The 13,043-nt window shown below is 44.0% G+C and overlaps 2 protein-coding genes across 3 annotated transcripts in view; one reads left to right on the forward strand and one right to left on the reverse strand.

The window, feature by feature from the left end:
- The window catches only part of LOC103597706 (dynein heavy chain domain-containing protein 1-like), a 65,169-nt gene that overhangs the window by 44,431 nt on the left and 7,695 nt on the right, over positions 1 to 13,043 (forward strand). The window contains exons 18-25 of the mRNA XM_008581576.1: positions 4,591 to 6,181; positions 6,360 to 6,568; positions 6,771 to 6,975; positions 7,050 to 7,152; positions 10,793 to 10,942; positions 11,200 to 11,382; positions 11,510 to 11,941; positions 12,153 to 12,624. Of these exons, the coding sequence (XP_008579798.1) occupies positions 4,591 to 6,181; positions 6,360 to 6,568; positions 6,771 to 6,975; positions 7,050 to 7,152; positions 10,793 to 10,942; positions 11,200 to 11,382; positions 11,510 to 11,941; positions 12,153 to 12,624 (3,345 nt within the window). The remainder of the gene's footprint in view (positions 1 to 4,590; positions 6,182 to 6,359; positions 6,569 to 6,770; positions 6,976 to 7,049; positions 7,153 to 10,792; positions 10,943 to 11,199; positions 11,383 to 11,509; positions 11,942 to 12,152; positions 12,625 to 13,043) is intronic.
- The window catches only part of RRP8 (ribosomal RNA processing 8, methyltransferase, homolog (yeast)), a 48,742-nt gene continuing 39,857 nt past the window's right edge, over positions 4,159 to 13,043 (reverse strand). For both annotated transcript variants that reach the window (XM_008581575.1, XM_008581574.1), the window contains one exon: positions 4,159 to 4,367. In XM_008581575.1, the coding sequence (XP_008579797.1) occupies positions 4,334 to 4,367 (34 nt within the window). In that variant the 3' untranslated portion in view covers positions 4,159 to 4,333. The remainder of the gene's footprint in view (positions 4,368 to 13,043) is intronic.

Raw genomic sequence — 13,043 nt, forward strand, 5'->3', positions numbered from 1 at the left:
CCCCCTGCCAAAAAAAAAAAAAAATCTAGTGAAAGAAGAGCAAGATATAACCCAAAGCAATTAGAAGGAAATAAATCATAAAGATCAGAGCAGAAATCAACGAAGTAGAAAAACACACAAATAGAGAACATTAACAAAGCTATAATTTGGTTTTTAGAAAAAGATAAATAAAATTGACAATCTCCAAGTAACAGAAATCAAGAAATAAAAAAGAAAACATACATCTTCACTATCAGAAAAGAAAGAGGTCTTATTAAAGATATTACAAAAGAATAACAAGGGAATATTGTGAAAAACTTTATGCTAATAAATTTAGTAACTTAGATGAAATGGATAGATACCTTGCAAAACACAACTCAAAGCCTGACTCAAGAAGAAAAAAAATAGAAAATGAATAGCCCAATATCTATTAAAATTTTGAATTCATAATAAAAGTCCGCAGTCCCAGATGGTTACACAGTTGAATTATATACTATATTTGAAAAAAAAAGTGATATGTGCAAGTACTTTTTCAGAAAATGGAAGAGTAAACATTTCCCAGGTCATTTTTATGTGGTTACCGTAATCCTAATACCAAGCCCTGACAAAGACACTTCAAGAAAATTAATTATAGACTATTATCTTTCATAAATATAAATGCAAAAATAAATTCTCAATGAAATATTATTAAGTGAAATTCAGCAACATATAAAAATAACCCACATTATGACCAGATGAAGTTTATCCTGAGAAATCAAAATTGGCTCAATATTCAAAAATCAGTGTAATTTGTGACATTAACAATAAAGGAGAGAAAAGATAATCTCAACAGATAAAGAAAAAGCATTTGACAAAATTCAACACTTCACAGCTCACTAGGAACAGAAGGAAATTTTCTCAATTTGATGAAGGGCCTCTATTAAAATCAACAGCTAACTACATACTTAATGGTGAAATATTCAACACTTTCCCTCCAAGATCAGTCAAAAGGCAAGAATGTACATTCTCACTGCTTCATTCAATATTGTATTGAAGAGCCATGTCAGTGCTCTAAGAAAAGGAAATAAAACCCCATAAAATTGGAAAAGAGAACCATCTATATTGGCATATAACATGATTGTCGAACCATCTTTGCATCCCTAGGATGAATCCTACTTGATCATGATATATAGCTTTTTTAATGTGTTGCTGTACTTTGATTGCTAATATTTTGTTGAGGATTTTTGCATCTATGTTCATCAAGGATATTGGCCTGTAATTTTCTCTTCTTCTGTCCTTATCTGGTTTTGGTATCAGGTTATGTTGGCCTCATAGAATGAGGTCAGGAGAGTGGCTTCTGTTTAAATTTTTGGAATAGTTTGAGGAGAATTGGTATTAATTCCTCTTTAAAGGTTTGATAGAATTCATCTGTAAAGCCATCCAGACCCTGGTTTTTCTTAGTTGGAAGATTGCTGATTACTGCTTCAATCTCATTGCTTGTTATTGGTCTGTTTGGGTTTTCTGTCTCTTCTTGGTTCAGTCTGGGTAGTTCGTATGTGTCCAGAAACGTATTCGTATCTTCCAGGATTTCATATTTGTTGTCATACAGTTGTTTATAATAGTCTCTAATGATTCTTTGTATTTCTGTGGTATCAGTTGTAATGTCTCCCTTTTCATTTCTGATTTTCGTTATTTGGGTCTTCTCTCCTTTTTTTGTTAACCTAGCTACTGGTTTGTCTATTTTATTTATATTCCTGAAAAACCTACTTTCTCTCTTTTGTTGATCTTAGTCAATAAATGTGATATATCACATCAACAAACTCAAGGATAAAAACCATTAAGATGTTCTTTCTCCACAAATTGATCTGTAAATTCAACGTCATCTCAATCTAAATCTGAACAAGTTTTTTTTTTTTTTTTTGGTCAAAGTTGACAGGCTAGGGCTGGCTGGTTAGCTCAGTTGTTGGATCATGGTGTAATAAAGGTCAAGGGTTTGGATCCCCAGACCAGTCAGCCACAAAAAAAAAAAAAAAGAAAAGAAAAGAAAGAAAGAAAAAGAAAAAAAAGAAATTGACAGACCCATTCTGAAATTTACATGGAAATGCAAAAGACCTAGAAGAGCTAAGACAACTTTGAAAAAAAAAAAAATAACAAAGTTGGAACACTTACACTAGTGCTTTTAAGACTTACTAAACAGCTATGGTAATCAAGAGAATGTGGTACTGGTATAAGGACATAGATATAAACGAATGGAATAGAATAGAGAATCTGATATACAGTCAGTTGGTTTTCAACCAATGTGCCAAGATAATTCAATGGGGGAAAAATAGTCTTTTCAAAGAATGATGCTGGAACAACTGGCTATATGCATGGAGAAAAAAATGAACAAAGAGTCCTACCTCACAACATATATAAAAATCAGTTATTAATTGATCACAGACCTAAAAGCTAAAACTATAAAAACTTTTAGAAAACAATGTTGGAGAAAAATCTGTGTGACCTTGGTTATGCAATGATTTCTTAGGCCACAAAAATTAAAATTAAACCCTGTTCCCTTCCAAAGACACAGTTAAGAAAACAAAAAAAAATAAGCCACAGACAGAAAATATGCATGATACACGTATCTGACAAAGGACTTGTACACAGAATACACAAAAAGCTCTTACAACTCAATAAGAAAACAAGCATCATCTCAATTGTTTTAAATGGATAAAAGACTTGAATAGACACTTCACAAAAGATATGTAAGTGGTCAGTAGCACGTGGAAAGCTGCTTGATGTTATTAGGCATCAGTGAACTTCAAATTAAAACTACCACATGATAGCACCTCACACCACTAGAAAGATTATAATTAGAAAGACTGACAATAACAAGTGTTTTCGAAGATGTGGAGCAACTGAAACTCTCACATTTTGCTGGTGAGAGTGTAAAATGGTACAAACACTATGAAGGAAAATGTGCCAGTTTCTTACTAGATTAAATAGATACTTACATATGACCCACAAATTCCATTCTTAGGCCTTCACCCAATTAAAATGAATACACATGTCCTCGAAGAAACTTATACATGAATGTTCACAGCAGTATTATTCTGAATAGCCAAAACCTAGAAACAACTTAAATGCCCATTAATGTGTCAATGGATCTAAAAATTGTGGTATTTCCACAATGGAATACTGTAGTGAATTCTTATAATTTTATGTGTCCTCAGCATCCATTTTAAATACAAGTTTGACTTTCTCATCCCAGAACTTTTACGCTTAACACATTTCCAGTTCTACAGCACCCCCAAATGGTTCCAGCTGGTATTTCTACTTAGCAGACTGAGCTCCCTGCTTTCCCTTCCAGCAGCTTCCTTTAAACAGACCATTCAGGCATTTGCCCAAGAACTTAAAGTGGCCCGCCCCCATTCCCTTTTTTGTACTGCTAGTTGCCATGTGCTTTTCTCTCTCTGCCTGATTCTTTATTCCTTCCTTGCATGACCCAGGGACAGAAGACTGCCCTCCAGACCCTTTATGCTCTCCTTGCCGAGGATTTATAAATACAAATCTTTGAACTTGTTTCCTATTGTGGTTGTGTGTTAAATTTGTGCCTTCCATCTGAAGAACCACACACTGGGGGAACACAAGGTCGGGCTCCCAGCACCAGAGTGATGGTCAGGCAGGCATAAACTGGACACGGGTCAGACAAGAGCCACAAGGGCATCTGTCAGTGTAAACAAGTTTCTTGTGTGAGGGACCCCTTGGTCATGGATCAACATTAGGTGGTCTGCTGGGTAAAAGAAGTATCCCTTGAAAGGCACACTGTAAACACCCACATCTGGCTCCCCTTCATCTCCTGTTAGGGCAGGGCTGCTAGCTGCTCTGGTACTGGAACCCCAATTTAGTTGGGTGTTCTCAAAACAAATACTACTCAGGAGTAAAATGGAACAAACTACTGATACACATAAAAACATGGATGTAATCTCAAAAACATTGCTGAGTGAAAGAAGACAAACACAATCAAATATATACCATGTGATTCCATTTATATGAAGTTCTAGAACAGGCCAAGCTAACCAATGGTGATAGAAATCAGGTAGGGGGATTGACTATAAAGATGCCTGAGGGAACTTTCTGGATGATGAAAATGTTCTAAATATCACTGGGGTGGTGGTTACACAGCTGTATACATTTGTCAACATCCATTGAACTATACACTTAAAATATGTACTTTTTATTTTATGTAAAACTTCTTAATAAAGTTGATTTTTAACAAGTGTACACGTGATACAACTCCAGTCTCTTTGACTGAAGTGATTGCACTTTCCCCCTAATTGTGATCAGATCAGGTGTCCATCCATCTCAGTTTTCAAATCTTACTATTCATTAACCTTCAGTGAATGAATAGTTGATCATAGAGGTAGGACCTGCGGGAGAAGAGAAAAGAAATTACTCAATTTTAGGGATCGTGTGGGGGAGAGTGAACAACTTACTCAGATGTGGCCAAGTCCCAACACATCAGATGCGCAAAATTCCTTTAGAACCCTACATGTGCCAGAAGCAGTCCCAAGAGGCAGGAATAGGAGGAACAGGGTGACACTCTCATGTGGTCTCACACGTGTCCTCATTGTTATTCTTCATGTCCCACAGACCCAGAGAAGAGCTGCCAGCCAGTGTTGGAGACTCTGCGCCAGGCCATAGATGGCACCGTGTATGCCCACAGCACCTTAGAACTGCAGACACTGCAGCCTATAGTCAACTTCCTTGCCACTGCCACAGTACCAGGCTGCTGTGAGCGCCCACTGTGCCCACGCCTCTTTCGACTCTTCACAGTGCTGGCCCTGGACAGCATGACCGAGGCCACCCTACTGAGCAGGCATGCACCTGGCATCCAGGCCTGGCTTGAGCGCTTCCCATCTGTGGAGCGGGAGGGTGTTCTGGCAAGAGCCCTGGTCCAGGCCTCAGTGGAAGCCTGGGAGGCTGTGTGCAACTGCTTCATGCCTTCACCCCTCCGCCCACACTACCGCTTCTCCCTGCACTCTGTGAGCCACCTACTTGGCAGCCTGCAGCTACTGCCCACCAGAATGGGCTCCCAAGGTTTTGTGGACTGTCCCAACCACCAGGAACACTTGCGCCGAGTGTCGGGCTTGTGTGGCACTCGCCTGACTGTTATGATGGCCATGCGCAACATGGTGCGTCTTTGGTTGCATGAGGCACAAAGAACCTTTTGTGACCGGCTGGACAGCCCTAGGGAACGCTCCTACTGTGCCAATCTTCTCCTAGAAGTAGCTCAGAGGGTCTTCTGCTGTGGGTCAGGGCCCCAGCACCTAGGCAAGGACCATGAAGAGGAGGAAGAGAAGGAGAGAGTGCCTGAAGTGGAATCCGAAGGGGAGTTGGCCCAGTGGGAGGACTCAAACAACAGCAACAGTGAGACAGAGGAGGAAGAGGACCCTTATGGCCTTCAGGTCACCACAGGCTCATACTCCAGTAATCCGAGTCTATCATCGTCCATAAGGCCAGTAAGCAGGGAGACAATGAAAAGCATAAGTCACATGAGAAAGGAGGAAGGCACAAGTCCTTCCACCTACAAGCTCCAGGTAAAGAGATTATCCAAGAGCAAGGTACTCCAGATGGACCTGGTCTCACCCCTGTTGCTATCAGTGCTACTACTCCATCCCCAGGAAAAGCCCTCAGACCTGGTGTTCAGTCAGGAGCTCATACTGGAGTCCGACTTTGAGAGCCCCAACTTGTACCTGGAACAGCAGTGGGAGAGCCTGGAGGAGCAGCTGGCTACCTCAGCTTCTCAGCTGGGACTGAGCCCCAACCTTGCCCGGTGCCACTCCATGGCTCAGCATGTGGCCCGCCTGGTCCGGGTGCTGGCCAGGCCCCGGCAGCATGGTCTACTGCTCTCAGGGACTGTGGGTACAGCACGCCACACTGCCATCACTCTGGCCACTAGCATTTGTCAGGTCCGCCTCTTCCATCTGCCGTCTGGGTCAGAGGAGGCCATCCTTCAGTGTCTACGAGATGCCAGCTGGCATGCTGGCATTTTAAGCCAGCCAGTGGCCCTTCTGGTGCCCAAGGATGTGGATCTCACTACCCTTCATCGCCTGCTAGCCCTGGCAACTTCAGGCAGTTTCCCTGACCAGTATACAGAAGCAGATCTGGACAGCATTGAAGAACATATCCCCAGGGAGAACCTTGGTGTCAAACAGAACATCAAGAAGGAAGTGTTGCAGAGGTGAGGTCAAGAACCCCATTCCCGAGTCTGATCTGCTCTTACTCTTTCCTGGCCAAAAGGCCATCTGTGGGCTGCTGTGAGGGCTCAGAAGATCAGCGCTAAGGGGTTAGCATGGTGATTGGAGCTTGGATGAGCAAATGGGTAAAGAGAATACAGCAGCTAAGCCCCTGACCCACAGGTTCTACCAGCAAGTGTGCAGCCACCTGCACATGTTCTTCCTGATTGGAGATGACCAGGCCCAGAAGCAGCTTCCCTCCACCCTTTTCCTGAGACTTCTTCAACTGGCCACTGCCAGCATTGACCGCTATGAACCTTGGGACCAAGCCGACCTGGTCAAAGTGGCCCAGCACCACCTGGATGGTGCGCAGAGTCTATTCCTTGAAGATGGTGAGTCTTTTTTACCTGTCATCACCACTCATTTCAACCAGGTTCTAATGAAGGTTATTACCTAGATCAGTCTCTCTTTCTCTAGAGCCTACTGAGCCCCCTTCACCTTTTGTGCTCTTCTTCTCAAACTAGGAGAGGGTTTCTTTCCTTTCCTGTTCCCCCAAAAGCTCACAAGACCAGGCTAAAGCCATGCCCATTACAGGCTCCTTGAAGTGCCCAGATCTCCAGACCTCGATTCCCAGTGTGGCCAAAGCTATGGCTCTTATCCACCTTTCGGCTGCCTACTACCATGAACACCTATGCCCTGTGTTGCCACTTGTCACCCCCAAGACCTTCCTAGACTTCCTGGATACCTTTCTGCTACAGCAGCAACAGATGACACTGCAGATAAAGAACAAGGCCCAGCGGTGAGTGGCCCCATTCCCTGCAGTGGACCTCCTCTGCTCCCTTGGGTCCATTCACTGGCACATTGTATCTCCAGGATCCAGAATGCCCTGGGGAATCTGAAAATGCTGATTGAGGAGCACGATATACATACCAGCCTGGTCTTCAATTTGGAACAACAACTGAAAGAATCCCACAAAGTAAGGAGGAGAAGATTGTAAAGCTTACTTAGTGATGTCAAAACAGGAGTCCCAAAGGGATTTAGGAGGAACCAACCAGAGTAAACCTCAGTTCTTGTCTCACCAGCATCCCAAGACTGCTTTGTCCCTGTACCTCTTTCTTCCACAAAAGCACCAAATATACAAGGCTGTTGTGTACAATGAGGAAATGTAGGTGGGTGGTGACAGTAGGGGGACATTTACATTATAGCACAGAACCAGAAAGATGTAAGTGGTAGACTAGACATCCATGTCCTGAATTTCTTTAGTCACCCTCCTCGTATATTTCCCAGTGACCAACTTTTCCTTTACCATTCTATCTCCCCAACAGCTGTTCCACAATGTTATTCAGCCATCCTATTTTTCCTTTAGAGCTCCCCAAATACAGTTCTCATGTAATAAGAGGTTTTTTTGTCTAGTCCAAACTTTTTGCTTCCTTATATAAAGCAATCCTCTTTGAATCAACATATCTCTAATATTTGGCTAAAACTGGTGGGGGTGAAAGTCATTACACTTTCTATAGCCAAATACTCCCAGTTAAAATAGTTTTCCCAAGGGCCGGCCCGTGGCTCACTCGGGAGAGTGCGGTGCTGATAACACCAAGGCCACAGGTTCGGATCCCATATAGGGATGGCCAGTTAGCTCACTGTGTGAGCGTGGTGCTGACAACACCAAGGCAAGGGTTAAGATCCCCTCACCGGTCATCTTTAAAAAAAAAAAAAAAAGTTTTCCCAAACTAAAGAGAAGTTTTACTTTGTTTTGTTTTTAATAAGATGAATTCCTACACAAGATGTTGATAAAGTTTCAGGGATAACTAGAGAGAAGTGAACTAGTGCCCAATTCACAACTGGATATTCTGACTTATTTTTTACTAGGCTTTCAGGCCTCAAGCTTTTAATGTCTAGCACTCTGATAGGTGCCCACAGGACTGTCACCCAGTGTTGCACAACTCCAGAGACATGGTTTATGTTGTGTCCACCTACATGGTTTTCATTGTGTTCTATGTACAGGTTGCCCCCTGGAGTTCTCAAAGTACTGGTGCCCTTCTACTCTCCACTACCTAAGATGACCAGCTTAGATTAAACCTCAAGACTCAGTTGAGTTGCAAAAGAAAGAAAAGAAACTCAGAGGGAGTCCCCTTCCCCATGTTTTCCAAATTCCAGTTTCTTGTTTTGGGCCCTACCTTTCCCCAAGATAATTAATACCAGGAATTGTTGATCTAGTTTAGGGGTGCTACTATTCCTTGATTTGTGGGTCACTTATATTAGAGCACAATATGATAAGCCCAAGGTCTGGAAAAGAGACATTCATTATCTCAGGGGTTATTCAGAATCAGATTCCTTGATTGTTCATTCAACAGCTGTAATAGTATGCATTTCTTCCAATGCTCCCCACCCTAGGAAATGAAACCACTATCCTCTTAATCATTTAAGCCAAATCCCAGGAGTCAGTCTGGGCCCCTTCATCTCTTTCCTCTCTCATGTTCAATTGGTTCATTTATTCATTACTGTACTCAAAAAAATTAACTGAACTCTATATTTTTTTATCTAGGCAATCATTAATATTTATATCTATGTGCCTATGTCTACATGTACGTTTAATATAGATAGATAGATAGATAGATAGATAGATAGATAGATATAGATAGATAGATAGATAGATAGATAGATAGATAGATAGATAGATAGATAGATAGAAGATAGAATCCTTGCCGCGACTTTCTGAGGTGGCTGTTCTTTACTGATTTTACAGATGAGAAAACAGATCTAGAGAGGTTAGGAAGACTTCTCTAACCTCATAAGATTGTGATGAGAGTTAAACGAGATCTTACATATAAAGCATTTAAAAGTGCTGGCACATAGCAAGAGCTCAATAAATGTTAGTTACTGTTAATATTAGGTAAGATTGCATCATAATAAGAGGAGATAAGACACTATCCTTGCCTTCATGGTGTCTGAAGTTTACTGGAGGATATAGACTCATCCAGGCAATTACAAACCACTGTATATGACAGAGAAAGTCCAGACTCTGAAGCATCAAGAAAAGCTTTCTAGAGAAAATATAGTGTCCCAACATGTAATAGAGATCATGTGTAGAATGTGGTAAAAGACTCAAAAACATTCTTTAAATATGTAAACAAATGAACTAAGTACATCAAAGTTGATGCCTGAAGGTTAGATAGGATTTGGTTAGGTATAGAAGGGGACTCGGAGGGAGAATGTCCCAAGGCTGAAGTAACACCATGTTCAAAGTCCCAGAGGCAAGAGAATGTGTGTCACACTGGGGGAACTGAAAGTCAGGGATCATACAGCAGAAAAAGAAAAGAAAAATTAAAACAAACAAACAAAAAGCCCTGAAAGTCAGAAATGGCTGGAGAGTAGAGTGCTGGAAGAGAGAAAAGAGATGAAGTTGGGGCCTGGTCACAAAGGCATTGTCAACCAAATGTAGGAGTGACAAGTGTTAGGAGACAGGATGATGGTGAGATTTGGTTTTTAGAAAACCAATCAAGCTACAGCACAGGGAATGGATTAGAGGAGGGGAAATAAGAGTAGAAACTGAGAGACCAGTTAGGAAGCCAGTGCAGAAGGCCAGGAGTGAGAAAACCTGAACGTGAGTGATGAGTGTTGGGGATGGGAGTGGACATGAGAGACATTTAAGAGGTAGGATTGAAAGGCTTTGAAGATGAGCTGGGTTTGGGGCAACAGAAGAAAAGGGTAACAACTAGGTTTCTTCCTTGGGAAATTTGAGTGTATTTTTCCACAGTTCTCTGAGAAAAAGAACACACAAAAAGAGGAATAAGATGGCAGGGGAGGCCTGGCCGGTTAGCTCAGGTGGTTGGAGCACAGTGTTATAATACCAAGGTCAAGATCCCCATACTGGCTAGCGACCAAAAAAAAAAAAAAAAAAAATTAAAAGATTTCAGGGGAGCTGAGGAGGCATAACCAATACATTCGTTTGGGGGCAGGTGGAGTCTGGGAGGGCGTATGAGACATCCAAGAGAAGATTTCCACTAAGCAGATGGATACATGGTGTGGGCTTGGGAGAGACCTTGGTTGGAGAGAGAGATTTGGCAGTTGTTAGAATATAAGTGGTAATCAAAGCCATGAGATTAGGAAGGATGTGTAGAAGTGTAGGGTAAGAAGTGGGTCCTGAAAAAATTGCTGAGAAGTAGTTAAGGTATGGCAGAGGAAGAGACTGAGAAAGAGCAGGCAGAGAAGCTGGAGAAAGCCCAAGGAGAGCACAGTGTCATGAAGGCCAAGAGAGGAGAATGCTTCAAGAGGTCGGGAACCGTCTTCTGTGTCAACGGCTGCTAATAGGTCTACTAAGATAAGAGGTTTAGCATAATGGTTATGCACACAGGCTTCGGATTCAGATTGGCTGGGCCTGTGTGGTGAAGTAGCGACAGGGAAAGCAACCACCCACTTGAGGCTGCATTCACAGATGTAGAAATCACACTCCAATAAGTGACACACTCAGACTATCTGTAGCCTACTTGAAGTTAAACTTGATCACTCTATCAAGTGAGGAGTGTGCTGTGGTCCCAAGCCCATGGGGCCTTCCCCAGGGGTGTTCCCGAATGGCCCAGGATCTGGAGCTGCACACCTTGGGTCTTTGTTCACAGAGCCTCAGCATACTTCAGCAGCAGCTAGAGCAAAGCAAGCTCCTGCACAAGCAGAAGCTGGCAGAATGTCAACATCAGGAGAACCTCATTAAGAACCTGGCCAAGCAGCAAGATGCCTTGCAGGCTCAGCATGAGGCTTTCCTGGAGCAGGTGGGCTCTTCCTGCCACCTGCCCTGCATTGTTCCTCTCTTGGGAGAGGACATCCTCTCATAGGATGACCAGAGGAGAGGAGATGATGGGGTGACTTATCATAGAGTCTTCTGGGGGAGGGGACAAAGGTAATGGGATGTTTGGGGACTGGCCTTTCATAGGAACTCCTAGGAGAAGATGGTCCCTCCTGGAAACACCTTGAAGAAAGACCAGAACATCTCAGGAGCTCACTTCAGAGTGCATCTCTTCTTATTTAGATGGGCAAGGCATTTCTGGGGCCTCTGAGCCAGCTGCAGGTGGCTGACTTTGAAGAGATACGAAGCTATCGAGCACCACCAGAATCTGTGGTCCGGGTGACTGATGCACTGTGTAACCTCTTCCACCATGAAACAGGCTGGGCCAGTGCCAAGCAGCTGTTATGCAGTGAGGACTTTTATCAGGTAGGGAAGGTGGGGCACAATGAAGGAGTGACAGGGCATAAAGGGGAGACTTGGCAGAGCTAAACTGTTGGGTCAAGTCCCAAAGCATCCTTGTCTTCCCCCATCCCCCTAATACTCATCCTCCTAGGAGCTGGTGTTCTTCCCCAAAGAGAAGATGACGGACTCAGAGCTGATAAGCTTAAACCTAGCTCTGAAGGCTCCAGGTATGAGCGATGCAGCCCTGCGGGCAGTAAGCATACCTGCTGCAAGCCTGGCAGTCTGGCTGTGGGCCGTTCTGCGCTATGGGCTGGCACAGCGTCGGAGACTGCCCACGGGCCTACTGCTGCGACAGGTGGAAGCAACACTGGCTCAGGAGCAGGCCCGCCTGGGCCACTACCAGTTTCAGGCCCAGGAGATCCTAGAGCATACTTTGGCCCTGGCTAAGAAGCTGGAGGAGGCCCTAGCTTCCCAGTGCCGTCTGATGAAGACCCTCAATCAGGCACAGTGTAGCCAGTATCACAAATGGCCAATAAAAGCTGCCCTGCTCATGCCCATGCACTCCTGGACTGTACAGCTGCAGGTAACTGGTCCCCTCCAAGATGTCTTCCCTATAGTTCATTTCATGCTCCCTATCCCCGCTCTTCCCTGTGCCCTCCCTGCCTCCTTCTGTCCCTCTTCACCCTCCTTTCCATGCTCTCCTCCATACCCTGTGTTGCTCCCCCTCTGCCATGCTCTCTGCCTGCACCCTCCTCTCTGGCCTACACACCCTTTGGTCTTCCCTTCCACACCAGAAGTTGAAGGAGCACTGCATGACTGTGTTCGGAGATGCCCTCCTGTGTTCAGCTGCCATCATCTACCTGGGTCCCTTCCCACCATTGCGGCGCCAGGAGCTACTGGACAAATGGCTTGCTTTGTGTGGGGGCTCTCAGGAGGCCCTGGGCCCAGATGATGTGGCACAGGCACTGAAACAAAAACAGAAATCTGTCATCATGCCACCAAACAACCCCCTATTACCCACACGCTCTCCCTTCAGTATTCTGTCCTTGCTGAGCTCTGGATCTGAACAGTACCAGTGGGACCGAGACCTGAAGCCCCAGGCAAAGTCAGCCCGCCTGGCAGGCCTGCTTCTGCGAAGCCGCACCCACTACTGCAGTTGCCGTTGGCCTCTGCTGCTTGATCCCAGCAACCAGGCCCTCATCTGGCTGAACCCACTGCCTCTGGAAGAGAATAGATGCTTGGTGCCAGCTCCTACTGAGGGAAGAGGTAAGGCCAGGGGTAATAAACACAATAACACAATGCTGCTGGGGTGTCTGAACTGCCCAACACTCAGCCTCATGTGGTCTTCCCTTTCATAATGCAGACACTGAATTTTTGTGCCCAGGATATCCCAGATCTCACCAACCTATACTATATTACTATATTTATAAATATGGTCATATTTACTTTTTCTTTTTCTTCCCCCCCCCCCCCCCATATTACAATGGTTCTGAATCTACATACTTCCCTGGTCTTCCCAGCACTATGGGAAACTTGGCCTGCAACTCAGAGCTTTACTACCCAAATTTATCCAATGTTCAGAAATTCTGGGAGAATATTTCTCTTGACTCTGTTTGGATCAGTGTCCGATATGGGTGGAGTATTGGAAGGAGCATTTTCTAGGAGAAAAGGAGGAGAGTGTGTTT

This window comes from Galeopterus variegatus, unplaced genomic scaffold (genome assembly GCF_000696425.1).
Source record: "Galeopterus variegatus unplaced genomic scaffold, G_variegatus-3.0.2 Scaffold2396, whole genome shotgun sequence".
NCBI classification, from domain to species: Eukaryota; Metazoa; Chordata; class Mammalia; order Dermoptera; family Cynocephalidae; genus Galeopterus; species Galeopterus variegatus.